This window comes from Pseudopipra pipra, chromosome 21 (genome assembly GCF_036250125.1).
Source record: "Pseudopipra pipra isolate bDixPip1 chromosome 21, bDixPip1.hap1, whole genome shotgun sequence".
In the NCBI taxonomy this organism is placed as follows: Eukaryota; Metazoa; Chordata; class Aves; order Passeriformes; family Pipridae; genus Pseudopipra; species Pseudopipra pipra.
The window spans coordinates 4,001,330-4,019,278 of NC_087569.1; the positions used below are offsets into that span (position 1 = coordinate 4,001,330).

The 17,949-nt window shown below is 43.0% G+C and overlaps 1 protein-coding gene across 2 annotated transcripts in view; it reads left to right on the plus strand.

Annotated features, from left to right (window-relative positions):
- The first annotated feature begins 456 nt into the window (after positions 1-456).
- Positions 457-17,949, plus strand: part of ZZEF1 (zinc finger ZZ-type and EF-hand domain containing 1) — a 57,966-nt gene continuing 40,473 nt past the window's right edge. For both annotated transcript variants that reach the window (XM_064677748.1, XM_064677749.1), the window contains exons 1-12: positions 457-882; positions 4,793-4,937; positions 6,485-6,679; positions 7,456-7,627; positions 8,816-9,015; positions 10,082-10,292; positions 11,778-11,894; positions 12,099-12,277; positions 13,289-13,387; positions 14,498-14,589; positions 15,573-15,721; positions 16,913-17,024. In XM_064677748.1, the coding sequence (XP_064533818.1) occupies positions 544-882; positions 4,793-4,937; positions 6,485-6,679; positions 7,456-7,627; positions 8,816-9,015; positions 10,082-10,292; positions 11,778-11,894; positions 12,099-12,277; positions 13,289-13,387; positions 14,498-14,589; positions 15,573-15,721; positions 16,913-17,024 (2,010 nt within the window). In that variant the 5' untranslated portion in view covers positions 457-543. The remainder of the gene's footprint in view (positions 883-4,792; positions 4,938-6,484; positions 6,680-7,455; positions 7,628-8,815; positions 9,016-10,081; positions 10,293-11,777; positions 11,895-12,098; positions 12,278-13,288; positions 13,388-14,497; positions 14,590-15,572; positions 15,722-16,912; positions 17,025-17,949) is intronic.

Genomic DNA, 17,949 nt, shown 5'->3' on the forward strand with positions numbered 1-17,949 from the left:
GCCGCTCCTTCTTCTCCTTCTCTTCTCCTTATTCTTCTCTTCCTACTCCTTCTCCTTCTGCTTCTTCTCTTCTCCTTATTCTTCTCTTCCTACTCCTTCTCCTTCTGCTTCTTTTCTTCTGTTTCTCTTCTTCTCTTTCTGCTTCTTCTCTTCTGTTTGTCTTCTTTTTCTGCTTCTTTTCTTCTGTTTCTCTTCTTCACCTCCTCCCTCTCTTCCTCTTTCTCCTTCTCTTCTCCTTTTTATCCTTCTGCTCTTCTTCTCTTTCTTATCCTTCTCCTCCATCTTCTTTACCTTCCCTTCTTCTCCTTCCTTTCTCCTCCTCCTTCCCCTTCCCCCTCACGTCACCGGGGAGGGGGGTGCGGAGCTTTACGACGCCCGCCGCCGTGCTTTGCGGCGGTGTGGCGCTGTGCGGCGGCGTGTCGCGGCGCGCTTTGCGGCGTTGCGGCGGCCCGCGCTGACAGGTGCGGCGGGCGGGAAGTTGCTGACTAAGGCGGGCCGGGCCGGGCCGGGCGGCACCGGCGGCTGCGGGGCTCCGAGCGCCTCATGGGGACGGCGGCGAGCCACAGCAGCGAGGAGGAGGAGGAAGGCGCCGAGGAGGGCATGGAGGGGTCGGCGGGCGGCGCGCCCCAGCCCGGCGCGGCCGCCCCGGCGCTGCCGCCGGCCGAGGTGCTGCTGGAGCAGGCCCGGCTGCGGGAGGCCACGGCGCGGCTGCGGGACGCGGCCCTGCCCGAGCCGCTCGTGTCGCGGCACCACAGCGCGCTGGTGCGATGGCTGGAGGAGCGGCTGAGCCGCGGAGACGAGGCCGTGAGCCTGGAGCAGTTCTGCGAGGTGCTGGAGAACGTGTCCCGGCTGGCGGCCGGCAACCGCGGCGAGAGCGAGGAGGTGAGACCGCCGGGGAGCACCGGGGGGGGCCCTCACGGACCACCCCGTCCCGCGCCCTGCCACGGGCAGGGACACCTTCCACGACCCCGGGTTGCTCCAAGCCCCGTCCACACCTTGGACGCTTCCAGGGTGTGGCTGACCCCTTCCAGGGATCCGCCTGCCCGCCGGGGGCTGCGGGGTCGGGGAAACCCCCCGGGCCGGGTCTGCCGTCGGCACTGGGTCCGTGACCACTGACACGACCCCGGACACCCCACCTGGTGCCGGGGGCGAGGCCAGGCCGGAGGGTTCTGCACCAGGCTGGCAAAGCAGCTGCTGGTGCTGATAGCAGCCTGTCAGCTTCCTGATACCTCCTTTTTTTTTTTTTTTTTTAAATTTATGCCAGTTATTTGTGATCATGCTCAGCAGTCGCTTGTGAATAAAATGGGTATTTACTGCAGTATTTCTGCTGGTGGGAGCACAGGTTGGAAATCCTGCCTGAGCAATTCCTCTCGTGTACTTCCCACTGTTATCAGCGAGTCAAAGTTTTCCAGGCTTGATTTTATTGCAGCTTTTTAAAACCAGCAGTGGAATTTTCAAGTTGGTATCCCATTACTTACTGGAAAGTCAGTGTTTTGGAAAACTTGCAAGAAAGTGGTGTAACCTGCACAGACAGGTGAGGTTTTAGTGGTGTAAGAGAGTCCAGTTTCCTTTCACTTGTGGGAAGGGACAGAGGGAGTTTAATGTCTAGAACATTTAAGCTTTACCCATCCAAAATGCAGCAGAATACTCTGCCGGGAATTCCACACTCAGCTGAGAAAGTGGCTGTGTCTGAATTCCTCACTGCAGGCAGTTCCTGGGGCTCCCCAGTCACTTCCTGCTGTCTTTGAGTAGCAGAGTAACTGTAAACTGATAAATCACACGCACACTCCTGAGTCAGTGCTGACAGGGGAACGGGGCTACTGCCATCTGGGAGGAGACTCATTTTGGGGTGTGTTTAGATCACACTGGTTTAAATGGCTCGGTAAAACGCTGCCTCCACTTCCAGTTCCTTTGCGAGAAGAGCCAGTAACAAACACTTCTTCATTTGTAACACGAGGGTGAAATTTGTCCCTTGGGGTTCCTTGTGTTGGCACAAACAGCTGAGCCTTGTGGGCTGCAGGGATAGTTTGAGAGCTGTCTGTGTTGCACATCCTCCTCTGCACGAAGAATCTATTTGTTTGGGTTTCATTTCCTGCTCTGGGGAGTGGGGAAAAAGCTCGTCACAGGGTTTGCCGTGGCACGGATGTGTGGTCACATCTGCTCTGTCCTGCGAGGGGGAGACGTTGGCAGTTCTGTGGAAAACCTCGGTGCCATCATTTCTGTGATTGTCCCCAGCCCACGAGCTGTGGGGTCTGAGATTTCCTGCTCAATTAGTCAGTTTGGGGCTGGCAGGTCAATAGGTGTCACTTTTTGGTGTTTACGGAGACCTGTCTGGCACAGAGCAGGTTTTGCTCTGCCCTTTCAGTTCCTCTGTTCTGGGGCTGTGAGCACATACTTTGGATGCTTTATGGGCAAAGTGAACCTCTCTTCAAATGCAAAATCTGTTTTCTAGGTAAACTGAACCTCTGAATCCTTTTTTTTTTATTCAGTGGTGCTTGAGCAGTTGTCATGTCATGCTGGCAGCATTAATGCTGCAGTTTTACCAGGGGCAGAGGGGCAAATAGAGAGTCCTGTCCTGCCATCCGACTCCTGAGCTGGGAGGCGAGGGACTGATTTTTCCATGTGCTGTATTTCCAAGCAATCCTCTTACTCATCACTTCCCAGCAAAGATGTTTCTTCATGTTCAGGGTTGAACTGGGTAGGAACTGAGGATTTACTGCCTTTATTTAGGAGCAAGTTGGAGCTGGCTTGTGGTAAAGCTGCTGCTGCATTTGTAGCATGTCCCAGGGCTGAAAACAACTCAAAAACTCAGAGTACAGGTTGATATATTGATTTTTTTCCCCCCCTTTTTTTTTGGCTTATCCCCTGTTGCACAGGGCAGCAGTGGAAATTGTGGCTGTTTTGTGTCAAATATAGGGATTAGTTATACTGAAGAGTCAAAAAATAATTTTAGAGTTCTAAATTTGGTGCAATCTCCTGAGATCACAGGAGGAGTTTAAAAATAAAATAACAAAATCCTACATTAAGATGCAAAGAAAAGCATATATGTGGTAATCCCTTCTTACATGAAAGTGTAAGGAACCAGTTTAAAGTAGCTGTCAGCAGATCCAGCCTTGTGGTTTTGTGTGTCTTTTATTTCACCAGTAACATCACAAAACTTGCTCACTTTGTAGCTTAGTAACTGCACAGTTGGACTTCAAATATGAGGATAAAAAGTCATAATGGTGAGGATGGTATTAAACTGTACACTGAATTGTTTTGGCAGCTGAGTTATGTCTGTTAGAATCAATTCCCTCTGGCTTGTTCTCCTCGAGCAAAGGTTTTTGTTCTGGGATCTGCCTGATGCCCCCTGTCAGTCTCCTGGACTGGCCGTGGTGCTCAGCACCAGCTTTGCTACTCAGAATAGTTTTTCAAAGGTGATAATTATTATTTTGGCTTCAGCTCTGTTTTTAGTAAGACTTTATAAAGCTGCCGAGCTAAAATTCACCTCGGTGCCATCTGAGCTTTAAGCTTTGATTCTGTCGTGTTCTGAGGACTTTGCTCCCATTTAAGTGCTGTAATTATGTCATGGTTAATTGGCAGGTTATTTTGAGCTGATCAGCTCTCTAGGATAGACTTTTAATGGTGCAGCAAGTTTGATAATCAGGTAATAAACTGACAGACTGAAGCCGGAGCTGCCTCCCGACAGCAGCGATCCCTTGGCTCAGACCCCCCGGGATGGGCTGTTCTTGGGCCCCACATTTCCTGGGCTATGTGGCTGAACTTGAAATACCAAGTTCAGGGCTGGGAGACTCGAGTCTTGCTTGTAAAGAAATGTCTTTTGTTAAGTGCATTCCCAATTTATATGGGAAAAGTGGGTACTCCTGAAATACTGCATTTCTCTTTGGGGTTAAGTCCCATTTTTTTTAGCAATTGAATGAAAGTTTGTTTTAGAATTAAATCTGATTGTGAAAATATGCTCCAGTGACATACCACTATTAAAAATCTGGCTATAAGTTCTCTAAAGTGGCTAGTTAAATTAATTTACATTTATGAGCTTGGTTCTGTTTTATAGGCTCAGCTGAATAAAAATATCATGTACTTTTGTTAGTTCAAAGTTGTGAAGTGCTGTGTGAGTTATTTTTTGTACATGCTCAACACAACTTTTTATATGAAAAGTTACATGAAGGTCAAAGTTAATAAAGCTGGCAGTGGTTCCCTTCAATAAGAAAAAAAAAACTTTTCTAACTCTCCATTGTTTCACAAATACTTTGACAAACTATATTTTGGTATTTTGTGTAGGAGGACAGTTTATGGAAGGAAATACACATTAAAAAAAAAATCTTCTGGTTCTCAGGACATTTTCTTAAACAAAGCAAATCTTTAAACCCTGAAGGAATTGGAGTGGCTGCAGTGAGAGGGATGCAGCAGGGATGAGTAATGGAAGGTGTGGCTTCTGGAACAACCCACCCTTCAGTGAAGAACTTTCTGGGGTTCTTTAGTGAGCACCTTTCTCCCAGTCCCAGCTCTCCATGGATGGATCCTGCTGATTCACTGGGGGAGATGATGGGCTGTCTCCACCTAAGCATGACTACACTTGACTTTTATAGGAAGGCAGTGCAAATACCTCCAAACTTGCTAGACACTGCAGATTTCCAGCCAGGCTGTTTCCTGTTACCATGATTTCAATACTGTGGAAAATTGATTATTTTGAGCTTAATTTAATAGTGTTACAACGTTTCTATGAAATGCCTTGAATTCCTGCTTGAAGGAAATGTGCTGAAATAAATTTTCCTTTTTTGTCCCTCCTCAGGCCTTTGCACAGTTTGATGTTGAAGGAGATGGCACTGTAGATGTGGAGAATATGCTGGAGGCTCTCAAGAATTCTAGTGGAGCAAATCTTCAGGGGGAGCTGAGCCATGTAATCAGGCAACTGCAAGCTTGTTCACTAGTGCCAGGTATGGGAGCAGAGGGACAAAACACATGGTTCCCCAAGCCCTGCCCTATAAAAGGAGTGCTGCTTCAATAAATTGCTTGTCCTAATCTTATCAAAACCATACTCCAGGAGGTTCTTATTTCTTCAGTATCAAGCAAGGGAAGTTGCTGTAAATTAAAAATTTCCCATAATTACGTGCAGAACTTCCTTTCACAAAGAACCACTCTTTTCTTCTCTGTGTGACTGGAGAGTGTCTTATTCTCCTTTGGTTTATCTCACAGACAGAACAGAGCTCCTTGCAGGGTTTTGGTGAGTGCCCAGCTAATGCAGTCTTGTACTTGGTCACTGGGGGAATAAATCCTCCGTGGAGTCTGCTTCAGGGAATGAGTCATACACTTTATTACTATTATATTGTTATTCAGCATTTGAAATGCTGCTAAAACATCACTCAGGTTTTACAGTGTATGGTTCAGAAAGTGTCGGTTTCCAGAACTTAATTTCTGGGATAAGTATCAGTTACTGGCTTTCCTTTGATGGTAAGTGGCTAAAGAGGATTTGCCTTAAAAGATAAGACAGGAAAGGCTGCAATTGGCTATAGATAAGTCAGAGGAGAGGACTTAGGATACTATTCTATGCATCTAAATGCACTGGGATTCAGAGTACCAATGTGAAGGAGCTGGAATTTCTTACCAATTTGGTGGAAAGCGTTAGAGATCTCTTTGGGAATAATCCACAGTGCCAAAGTGAGATGCTTAATGTAGCTCCAAATGACTGATGCAAGTACATCCTCTTGTTAGCCAGGCAGCAGCTGCTTCACTCAGGTATTGAAGGTAAGGGTTTGGGACAGCAAAACAAGCATAAGATTTTTGGTTATTGTTTTGAACTCCTTCAGGCATTTCAAGTAACTCACAAAAATATTTGCCTGCACTTTTCCCTGTTGTAAAGGTTGCAAACTTGAGCTGCTTTATGTGGTGGAATGTAGTTTCCTAATATTGGTTGCCATGCTTAATTTGGATTTCTCAAGTAATAGGATTTAAAGGGGGAATGTGATGACTTGGTCAAGTCAGCTCATAGAATCACAGAATGTCCTGAGCTGGGAGAGACCCACAAAGATCATCCAGTCCAACTCCTGGCCCTGCACAGACACCCCAACAATCCCACCCTGTCCCTGAGCATTGTCCAAACCCTCCTGGAGCTCTGGCAGCCTTGGGGCTGTGCCCACTGCCCTGGGGAGCCTGGGCAGTGCCCAACCACCCTCTGGGGGAAGAACCTTTCCCTGAGATCCAACCTGAACCTCCCCTGACACAGCTCCAGCCATTCCCTCAGGTCTTGTCACAGAGAGGAGGGATCAGAGCTGCCCCTCAGGAGGAAGCTGCAGTCCCTGGGGGGGGTCTGACATCAATCTGCTCTTCTCCAGGCTGGACAAACCAGGTGCCCTCAGCTGCTCCTCATATGGTCCCTCCTGACCCTTCCCCATCTTCGTAGCCTCCTTTGGACTCTCTCTAATACCTTTACATCCTTCTTACATTGTGGTGCCCAAACCCACAAGGAAATCATGTCTCTTTCTAGGTTTTATTGATATATTTTCTGAATCGAAAGAGCGGCTGGGCCTTCACGCCTCGATGATCCTGAGGTTCCTGCACCGGAACCGCATCTCCAGCTCTGCCATCCCGTACCCAGTGCTGGAGTACTTCAACAACATCTGCACCATGCGCTCCTCCGTGCTCAAGGACTCTTTGGATCGACTTCTCCTGAAGGAGAGAGGTGTGTGATACCTGCTGGGTCACCTCTGACAGGCATGGAGTTGATCTGCACACTTCTGGGGGGTTTTTTTGTTCCCTTTTTGAGGCACGTAAATTGATTTCTGAACTATCCACACTGGGATGTTCTCATCTTGCTCCTGACCATTACTGATCTGCCATATTGTCTATTCGGTCAAATATCTCTACTGGTTGCCAGAAACTTGGTTTCCATGGGAAGTGAATGTTTGCTGAAGTTGGCTGTTCAGTATTAATAGGTATTTTATTGTTTTGGACTGAAGGTAGTGAGTCTTTTCCCGTGTCTCTGTGGGACTGGCCTGGTGATCTCCCTGGAGCCATGGCTCTTTTGCTTCACAGCTTGACTTGGTATTTTCAGATTTCTGCACTTCTGTTGAAGTAGATCAAGTTACCTGGGGAAACAGTCTTCTTTGTCCCTTCCCTAGAGTAGCTGAATTGAGGTTTTCTCTGTGATGTTTTACTTTTTCCTTTCATCTGTTTGTATTTTGGCACGAAAATGATAAAGCACCGATGAGACCAGTAATGAAAGGAGACAAAGGCTATTGAACTCCAGGCAGTGGAGGTGTTTTCATGCCATGAGTGGTAGATTGAGATTATTGCAATTCCAGGTGAAATCAAACCTTGCTGTCTCGTAGATCCTGTCAGAAACAGGCTGTGTTCTGTGCCAAGCAGTCAATTTGTTTGAGATAGTTACTGTAAAGGTATAACAGTTCTCAAAACGAGCCAAAGCAGCATGTCCTGAGCAATTCCTTGTCTGTGCAGAGTACCCCAGTGACCTGAATGGCAGTGAGGAGTCAGACAAGCTGAAGTCTGTCCCGAAGTGCTACACCCACATAGAGACCTCCTCCAATTCCGCCGACATCGACAAGATGACCAACGGGGAAACGTCCTCCTTCTGGCAGTCGGATGGGAGCGCCCGCTCCCACTGGATACGGTGAGAGGGGTGGGCTGCTGGGCCTTGGCTTGGCCCTGCCTGCATTCCAGCTGCCCCCCAAGGCTGCTCCATCACTCCCCTCCCCAGCTGGAGCGAAAAATGAAACAAAAAGCTGGTGGGTCAAGGACAGGGAGAGCTCCCTCACCAACTCCATCACAGGCAAAGCAGACTTGACTTGGGGCATTTAATTGAATTCATTAAATCAGAGTAGGGTAAGGAGAAATAAAACCAAATCTTCCCCACCCTTTTCCCCAGAATTAACTTCTCTTCCTCTTTCTCCTCCCCCTCAGAGGCACAGGGTGTGGGCTGTGGTCAGTTCATCACATGTTTCTGCCACTCCTTCCTCCCCAGTGGGAGGACTCATCACACTCTTCTCCTGCTTTCAGGGTGGAATCCCTTCCATGGGTCCTTCTCATGGGCTCACAAGTCCTACCAGCAAACCTGCTCCAGTGCAGGCTCCTCTCTCCAAGGGGCCTGTCTCCACACAAACCCCCCACCCCATAGCCCCCCACTACCAAAACCTTATCACACAAACCCAGTACAGATGTAATTAAAAAAAAATTGTGGAATCAGTGAGTGACAGATAAGTATAGTGGTGGTTAGGGGTTTAAACTTTATGCAGAAGTCATTAATCTCTGCATGAAGTTTAAAGGCCTAACAACCAAATAAAAGTTCACCTGTAAAATGCCTGCATTTGCCACTGCCTTGTTGTGGAGCAAAGCTTTCCAAGCTGTGGTACAGATGCAGTGGTTGGGACTTGAACAGAAGTGCTTTGCCACTGTCTAGAAAGTTCCATGAGACAGAAATGCTCAATGAAACAGAATTGTTGAGTGTTTGTTCAGTGGTAGATCTATACTTAAAAAAACCCCAAATCTCGTTTTGGTCATTATTGACACTGCATTTTTTTTATTCCTGAAGAATGAATTCTCAGTTGAAAATATGAACAGAAGAATCTACAGTCTCACTCTCAGAGGTTTTTTAAGTCGAAATCTTTTAACTTGTCCACCATGATATGAGGTTATAGGAAGACCTGTGAAGCATGAAGTAAAGCTCAGAGGATTTTTTTGTGTTTGTAGAGGTGGAAAATGAATGAATAATATAATATATGTATGATAACAAAATCGTTAAAGCAAAGTGCTTGACTTGCCTTCTCTTTACAAGAACTGTTTTATCTTCTTTGCTCTGCAGCTTAAAGATGAAACCAGATGTGGTTTTGAGACACCTGTCCATCGCAGTGGCAGCCAGTGACCAGAGTTACATGCCACAGCAGGTCACAGTGGCAGTGGGAAGGAATGCCAGCAGTCTCCAGGAGGTCCGAGATGTTCACATTCCAAGCAATATCACTGGCTACGTAACACTGTTGGAAAACGCTAACATTAGTCAGATGTGTGAGTCAATAAAGATCCCATTGGGATATTGTTTTGCTGCTTTTTGGAAGGTGAAAGGTTGGGTAGATCGTGGAATGGTGTGTTGAAGTGTCAGTCATTAGAGGTGAAACTTCTGACCTCGTCCTTGGGTCGGAAAAAATTGGTTTAATTGTGGTTTAATTTCTAGCCTGGAAGAGTCTTCCGAGCCTTTCTCGTGGTCTGTCTGTAATGTGGGCTCAGGGCTGAGGAGAAGATTGACTCAGGATGCAGTTTTAACCTCTCAATTTGAAGACAGAGGGCAGTTTTAAAATATCTTTGCTTGCACAGTGAAAGCATATGTTGGCTGATAGTATCTAGCAAAAAATCTGCTTCTGAGCAACTGGTTTTTTTTAGTACCAAAACTCTGAAATTGGTCAGATGTAAAACAGGTTTTGTGCTCAGGGGTTTTAAATAGTGTTATTTTTGAAGCTGGTGGCTCTGTGGGTGCTATATTGGAATCAATCCAAGGAAAGCTGCTCCTTCCTAAGATGGTTTCTACAGCTTCAGGAATTTTGTCCCTTCAGTTCAAAAAGGTGTTTTTCACTGAGATGAACTTTGATTGCCACAAGAAATGGGCAGCAAGGGTGTTGTTCCTCAGAAGTAATCAGGACAACATCATCTATGCAAAATGGTCAAGAACTTAGTGAAAATTTTTGTGTAACTTAAAACTTTGCTTTCAGGCTTTACTCCTTTTCCCCATCAACTCCCCAACCACTCACTCCCAAGACACTGCCTACGTACGTAGGTAGAAAGGTACTGGTGAAATAATCTATCTTCCACTTTGAGGGGCTTTTACTACTTTTTTCCCCTTAATTTCCAGCCATGCCATATGTAATGGACTATTGAAAGGCTAAATTTTCCCAATCCCAGTGTGCACGGTGAGGAAACACGTGTGCACTCGTCCACATGTGGGAGGACAGTTTTGCGTCTCCTGCCATTTTTTTTTCCTAAGGGGCTCTGCAGGAGTTATTGTTCGGAATATCTGCACTCTTCTAGATCTAATCCAGCAGAAGAAATGGGAAAAAAATTCTGTTTTGTGTTTTGACAGATGTCCAGATAAACATCAAGCGTTGCCTTAGTGACGGGTGTGACACCAGGATCCACGGGCTCAGGGCCGTGGGCTACCAGAGGGTGAAGAAGGTGGCAGTGTCTGTGTGTGATGCCTCAGCCATCTGGTACTGGTCCCTGCTGACCTCCCTGGTCACAGCTTCCATGGAAACAAACCCAGCATTTGTTCACACTATTTTACAGAATACTCAGTAAGTACCAAAGTTCCACGCTGAGGGATTTTATTTGGTTTTATAAGTGTTTCTTTTTTTTAAATACTTCTGGCTTTAGTAAGCTAGTCTGCCTTGTGTAACTGGTTTCCACTCCCTCCACTGAGGTGTTTAAACATCTTTTTGCCATCTCATTGTTCAAATTTTTCATGTTTCTCCTTTATCCACTTGCATACACTAGAAAAGGGTAATTGTCCTGGCTGTTGTGTCTCATCTAGTTGTTAAACCATGACTGAATGGACACTGAAAAATACATTTTTTTACCCTTGCTTTGACTTGTCATGATGTTGAGAGGCCTTAAATTAATTAATTTTCGTTGTCCAATGTTGATAATAAAATTAACATCTCCCCCTTATGAGGTTAATTAACCTTATGAGGTTAATTTAGCCTAATTTTCAGCAGATTTCTGCCTGTGTGATGCCTTGTCACACTTTCCATGGGGATATAGTTGAGTCTGTGCACTATCTCCATGCAGGTATTTGCTTGTGGTGATTGACCATTTTCTGTGTAACATTTCCTTGTTTGATTGCCAAACACTTCTGCTGGATGACTTGAAGGGTTGGAATCCTAAGAAAATGTTTCCACACCCACATCAGCTTTTATAGAGCTTAGGTAGCATGATGCCACCAAACTCAGGAGCAGTGCTGATTAGGTTAATGAGTGCAGCAGGTTAAAGTCCATTAAGCCTATCTTTTAATTTGTGTCATCTGTGAAATCTCTTTAAAGTTTAGATACCTTCATACATGCCCACACCTGAGGAAGTTGCAAGCTTTTCTAAAACTGAGGGCCTTCAGTTTTAGCACAGTTTAGATAATTTTTTAGAAATATAACATTAACTCTGAACTAATAAAGCAGAAAAAATTTATGTTGACTGAAAACAGGCTTCCAGGAATTACAGATTCAGTGTTTAGAATTATAAAGCAAAACCCCTAAACTTTAATATTAGATAGAATGACTTCAGTATTGGATAGAATGACTGGTGAAACTGCTTGAGAATTCCTATTTTCTGGGGTTATTACATGATTTTTGGGAATTCACAAAAATTCTGGTCTGAGCTAACAAGTGTCTTTCTGTAATTGTTTTGAAGGAATTTCAAAGCCATTTTCCCTTTACTCATAGGCTCTTGCTCAATTCCAGAACAATTTAAAATGAAGCAGCACTTGCACACTGAGCTGTTTCTAATGCTGTCACAGATTTAATTCAAAACTCCTGCATGTGTTTGTCTCATTAAATCTGAGATTATGGGACTGGATTCGAGATTACCCAGCAGTCACTGAACTTCTCCCTGCCTGGAATGCAATCCTGCTGTTACCTTTGGAAGAGCTTCTCTGTGCAAATACATTTTGTGCACTCAGCAGCAATTTGCAGAGACCTGCCCACGCAAAGCATGAAGATTCAAGTGTCTGATTCCTTTTGGGAGGCTGTTTTCTCCCATTCTGACTGGTGTTGTGTTTCCTTTTTCCCTAGGAAAGCCTTGCAGCACATGCCACCTCTCTCCCTGACACCGGGCTCCACAGATTTTTCCAGCTTCTTATCGCCAAACGTTTTGGAAGAAGTAGATAGTTTCCTGATCAGGATAACAAGGTGAGTTTGTGTTGCTGATGCTCTGAGAAATGGTTTAGGAGACTTTGCATAGCAAAACCTTGCCTTTTTACTCACCTGCTGTTTTTTTAAGTATCTTGAATAATTCGAAGACGTTCAGGCACCTGAGAGATTCCATGGCAGCATTATTTAAAGCCAAAATATCCCAGATTTTCTTTTCACACTGTTGTTGTTTTCCCTCCCCAGTTGTTGTACTACTCCAGAGGTGGAGCTGACACTCCTGGCCTTTGCCTTAGCCCGGGGGAGTGTTGCCAAAGTGATGAGTTCCCTTTGTGCAATCACTGAGCATCTGGACACTCCGTACAAGGCTTCCTCTCTCATCGCTTCCATGGCAGCAGTCAGACAGAACCTGCTCTATAAATATGGTAATGGAGCAATTCCTGCATCCTTTACAGGCCATGCTTCAGAAAATGCACAGCTTTGAGTTGTTCTACTCGTTGTTGGGGTTTAAAATTTTATACAAGGCTTCTAAATTAAAAACTGTCACTGAGGAGACAACCTGGGAAGCTGAACTGCTCTAGAAGTTGGGGATTAGATCAACTTTCTGATCAAAGAATTGAACCAGGGGGCATCTTCTCAAGGGAGAAAACATGAACTGTGTAGAGAGTGGCTGCTGTATCAAGTGGTGATGGTGTTTGTGTTGCTTAAAAGGCAAATGACATCAAGTATTCCTGTTGTTCCAGTTGTGTGTGTTCAGCCTCAGTAAATGGTCTCACACAAATTTAAGATGTATTTTAAATGTAACATCATCGCCATCTATTTAAAGTTCTTTTATTTTCACTTTTACCAGTTTATAATCTGAGTTAAACCCAGGTTTTTATAATCTGAGTGTGTCATGAGTGTAGAGCTGTTTGTGGTCTGACATCAGGTGGTGACTTGGCAGCATTGGCTGATAAATCTGTATCTCAGTTGTCAACTTCTGAGGTTGTCATTAGTCTCTCATGAAGAATTTTACCCTTTGCTTGCCTTTTAGTATGTTTTGTCAGTACTTCTTGTCTTGTGCCAAAGAATACATGAATTGTTTTACAAGTGCTTAGTTCAAAAGCTTTGAAAACTGCTTGGTTTTCCCCAGAGTAGCCACTGCCTTTTGTAAGACAAGTGGTATTTCATGGATTGTGAATTCCAAAGTGTGCAAAGAGTGGAAGGAACACTGTCATGATTTTAATTGTCCTTCTGTCTCTATTTAAAACTTGAATTATGTTAGATTAATGTATCTCTCATACTCCAGTTTCCCTCCCTTTTTTAGTCTGACAGTGGTAAAAATCTCATAGTATTTTGATTTCTTTTTTCCATTTGTTTTCTGTATTAAGAACTTTAGAAAACAAATTTTATCGTTTTGAAATGAATTTGATAAACCTGTTAATTTTCTCACTTAGGAAAACCTTTAAGACTGACTCTGCAAGCCTGTGATGTAAAGGGAAAAGAGGATAAATCAGGGCCTGAAAACCTCCTTGTGGAGCCTTGGACTGGGGATGGTAAGAACCTGAAGTTTAAAATCCAAAATATTAGAATCATAAAGTTGTTTAGGTTGGAAACGACTCAACCAGGGTATTAATGAGGCCATGGTGCTATTCTGTGTTTATTATATATATTTGGTGCTTCTTCATAGTTTTATGATATGAAACTTCTATAGTAAAAAAAAACAAACCAACAAAACAAGCAAAAAAACCAATATATAGAATCTATTTTGCAACACTGTGATTTCTCAGGAGCCAGTTTATTGTCAAAGCAAAGCAACCAATCAAAAAGATTGGATTTTAGGGAGAATTATTGATATCCTACATGGAAGTCAGCCATGAGGTGTCCCTGGGAATATTATACTAGAGCCCATTTTGTGGGTTGAAGTCATGAACCCTTCACTGGTGGTTTCCCAAATATTGATGGAGAGAGATGGTGGCAATCATTGAAATTCTCCCTGACTCCACATAACTATTAATTCTCCTTTAAAGCCTCTCTTTGTTAATGCAATGCTTTTATGCACTGGATACAACCCGAACAAAGAGATTTGTGTTTCTTGAGCTCCTTTTTAAGTGAAATGCCACCTAATCTTTTTTTTTTAAAAATGGTTTATTGTCTTGTGCAGTGCTACTGGTGAACGAAAGCCATTGTGACAGGAAATCAGGCACATTCTAAATGCTTATTTTAACTCTCCTGTTTGCTCACATGTGTTATTTGAGTTTATTTTCAGTTGTTTTGTGGATTGTTTTCTGTTGTTTTATGGGTCACAGTGTGGGAAACTGAGTTATATCTGTGAATGAATTATAACAGTGAATAGTTATATCACTGAACAGAAACCCCAAGCCAAAATAATATTTGGGAATTACTAATACCCTTTAATGGGAAAACACTCTTGAAACTGCTGCAGATTATTGCTGTTCCAAGAGAGTCACTGCCTGGAGGTGCTGACATAATAACAATCTTTTAACTTATCTCTTTCATTTGGAAACTTTTACTAATGAGCATTTCACTGGAAAAGAGTTGTGGTTTTGTTTCCCCCTCCTTCAGTCCACAATCCCAGTATTCTCCTTCAAACTCCTTGCACTAGCAATCATCCCAACCTCATTCTATTCCCACTCCTGCTTTAGGTTTTCTTACTGAAACTGGGAAAACCAGAGCAAGTATCATTCTTTCTACTGGAACTGAGTCTTCATTTCAAGTGACACAAATCAGAATAAAGGTATGTAGTTCCTGTGTGCTTTTGAAGCAGAAGGGTTGCTTTTTGCCCTGGTGGTAGAATTGAATTGGAGTATCTTTTTATATGAGCTGAAATTTTAAATTCATCCTGAAACAGTGCAATATTAGGGTTTTACTTTGGTGTAAGTCACAGGGAACTCCAGAAAAAGAAGGTCTTAAATTATTCCAGGGAGCCACAAGCATGTAGTAAAGACATTTTTCTATTGATTTTATCTCTATCTTTAAATATGTATCTCAAGCCAGAGACTCTTCAGTTTATGATTTCTCTCTAAAGAGTATGGATTTGTATGTAAGGTCTTTTATATTTAAAATATTTTTTGACTGTGTGAATAGCAGGTTTTGAGATACATAATGTGAGTTTAGATTAAATGAAGATATTTGAATTCTATTTAGAGACACCAGTGAAATTTGAACATTTGGTGTGCCTTTTATCTGATTTAAAAGCAAGATGTTGTGATTAAATCTCATTGCCAAGACAAAACCCTGTGAATTAGCTGAATTAATTTATATATTTAAGGCAAAGCAGTAATTTCATTCCTGGAACAAGGCTACATATTTCAGTGTCAGAGAGACCTAAACATGGATGGACTTCTGGCAAGGAAATTCTAACTGGAACTGGAGAGCCCTAAGTTGTTTAGCAGTGGGGTGATACTGGGAGACATGATCTCAGTTTGGGTTCTTTTTAATTAAAAAAGTACACAAAATTAGAGTGGGAATTAATATGTGGAACTCTAGTTAATGTCAGGGGGACAAATATAGCCAATATTAACCATGTACATGATCTCAGGGGGTTACAGCAGCTTTCATAACACTCCTCTAAATATGTTTCATCTTCCTGTGCAGCTCCAGAGGTCAATATTTGCAGGGATTTAGTTGCTTCCCATAACTGTTTTCCTTTTTTTTCTGTGAAAGAAACACCTTTTATTGTCAGCTCTTGAGCACATTGCTCTGGATTTGCCCTTGCAGGTCAGGAAAGGTGCCATTGGGGCCCAGTGTGGGCTGGTCTTTGCTTACAACGGGGCTTCAGAGAAGTTCCACGCCGAGGAACATTTCAAAAGGTTCGAGAGCTACGACAAGTGGAAGCTGAGGGAGTTCAAACAATTCTTAAAAAACAGGTAGGGGTGGACTTTCTCTAATGACTGCATGGAAAATAAAAGTTATGTTTGACCTTTTTGCAATGCCACTGAAACTCCTGAGAATTGTTGCAAGTGACTTAAAAATGGTGCATGGTTTAATTGTTACTCTGGTTTTACTGAGCCTCAATGTAATGTGTGTGTAGCTGTTGTTCTCAGCCTCTTTATTTAGAGACCTGTTTTAAAAGGGATATAACAGAACCAACTTTCTACTTGAGCTGCAGATCACTGGTAACAGAAATTTTTAGAAAGGTTGTTTCAACTTATTATATATGAGGGTCAAATGTAGACTGACAGAGCTCTTTCTAAACGCTCATGAAACATCCCACCATCCACACCTCCTCTTAATTCTGCTACATTTTGCCAAACAATGAGGAATCCACACCTTGAATCAGGCAATTGAGCTCTGAAGAGTGCATATGGTTTAATACAGGAAAAGAATTTAGGCCAGATTTTTCAACTCAAAGAGCCTAACTAATATGCCAATTATTATTATTATTATTATTATTATTATTATTATTACTACATAAAATAATTTCCCTTATTTTACCAATGCAATGCAATGCTTCTTGAATGTTAAGGATTTCATCCTTACAAAAGTCCTGACAGATACGTTACTTGCAAGATATGTTACTTCGTGCAAGAAAGTGAAATACAGAGCTCCTGACTTACAGTGAAAGTTAAAGGGAGAAAAAAAGCCCAACAAAACAAAAAACCAGGCAGACAAACAGGGAAAAAAAAAGCCCCAAACAACAATAGCAAAAGTTGTCATGGGACATAGAGTTCCTAACCTGCTACTCAACAAACAGCAATTGATCTGAATAAAAATGGAGGAAACAAATAAGGACACTCTCCTATTGTCAGTCATAGTAGGAAAGATATTCATCGAAAAGTCAGAAGTTAATTAACTTGTTATTTAACTTGTTAATTAACTTGTATTAAATTAGTTTTCAGAACTGTTGCTTAGGAGTGATAGGGGGTGATAGGGACCATGACTAATAAAATTTCCTAAATTTTCTAACCTTGAATGTCATAGTTTAGGGTATGTGAAACTTTCTGTTGTCCCTTCTCATCTTTATAGCTGTAACATGCTCTAAATATTTTGGTAGAATATCAACAACTTTGTTGATAAACTTTTCCTTTACAAAGTGTGTTAAATTCTTTTGAACACAGGAGCAGTTGTTCAAGTGATGATTTGGGAGATGATGATCCTATTGGCTGGTTTGAAGTGGAAGAGGAATGGGATGAAGTTGATGTCAAAATGCAGCAATGCAGGATTTCCCAAGTAAGGAACCACACAAACCCCTTGGCCCAGTCACAGTGAGCAGGGGCTCCTCTCTGTGCTTTGCTCTAAAGCCAACTGAAATAAAAAATAAACCTAATTCTTTTTGTGAGGGACAACTCTGCTGGGTAGGGGCAAAAAACCAATGGCCTTCTAGTTATATGATGGAATTTTTCTCCTCTGAATTTTCTTTTTCCCTCTATGCACATATATATATGTAATTAAGTGGTGCTTCAGGATCAAATTCAATGCAAAATGACATGAATGTGCAATTACTGGTTTTATCATGATGAAATATTTCTAAAAAGAGTGATATGATTGTTGCTTTATTCTGGTATCTGGACAGATTATCTCCTGTGTAGTTGTAGCATTTGTTCTTTCAGAGCCAGGTTCTTCCTTGTTTTAGTGGGCAAACAGTTACTGAGGAGTTCCATCAGTCAGACTGATTTCCCTGGGGAAGGAGATCTTTGTTTCAAGAATGGCAGAAGATGGGCTTCCATTTGTAGTGCTTAAGGAGGGAAAGTGGCTTTTCAAATCCTGCTGTAGTAGTTCCCCAGTCCGTGTGAACTGTGGGAATCAGCAGAAGTGGTGGCACAGTTACAAATCAGGGAATTCTTCTAACAACATCCCTCTGCTGCAGAGTAGCTGGGTACATGGGGATGGCAGAGCTTGCTGTTCCCTTCAGCTTTGCATTCTGCACCTCACTGAGGACAGATTGATAACAGCATGTTTTAAATATTACATATTGATCCTCTGCTTGCTTTTAAATGCAGCTAATAGTTTTTTTTTTACCCTGCAAAAATACTATAAGGGCAAGGAACAGCACCTGCAGGGTGGATGAACTGATAATGAATTAACTAACCTTGCAGCTGCTTCTAGAGGTCACAGACCCATCACTGTGACTGTTTTGGAAGCAGGGAGAGATCAA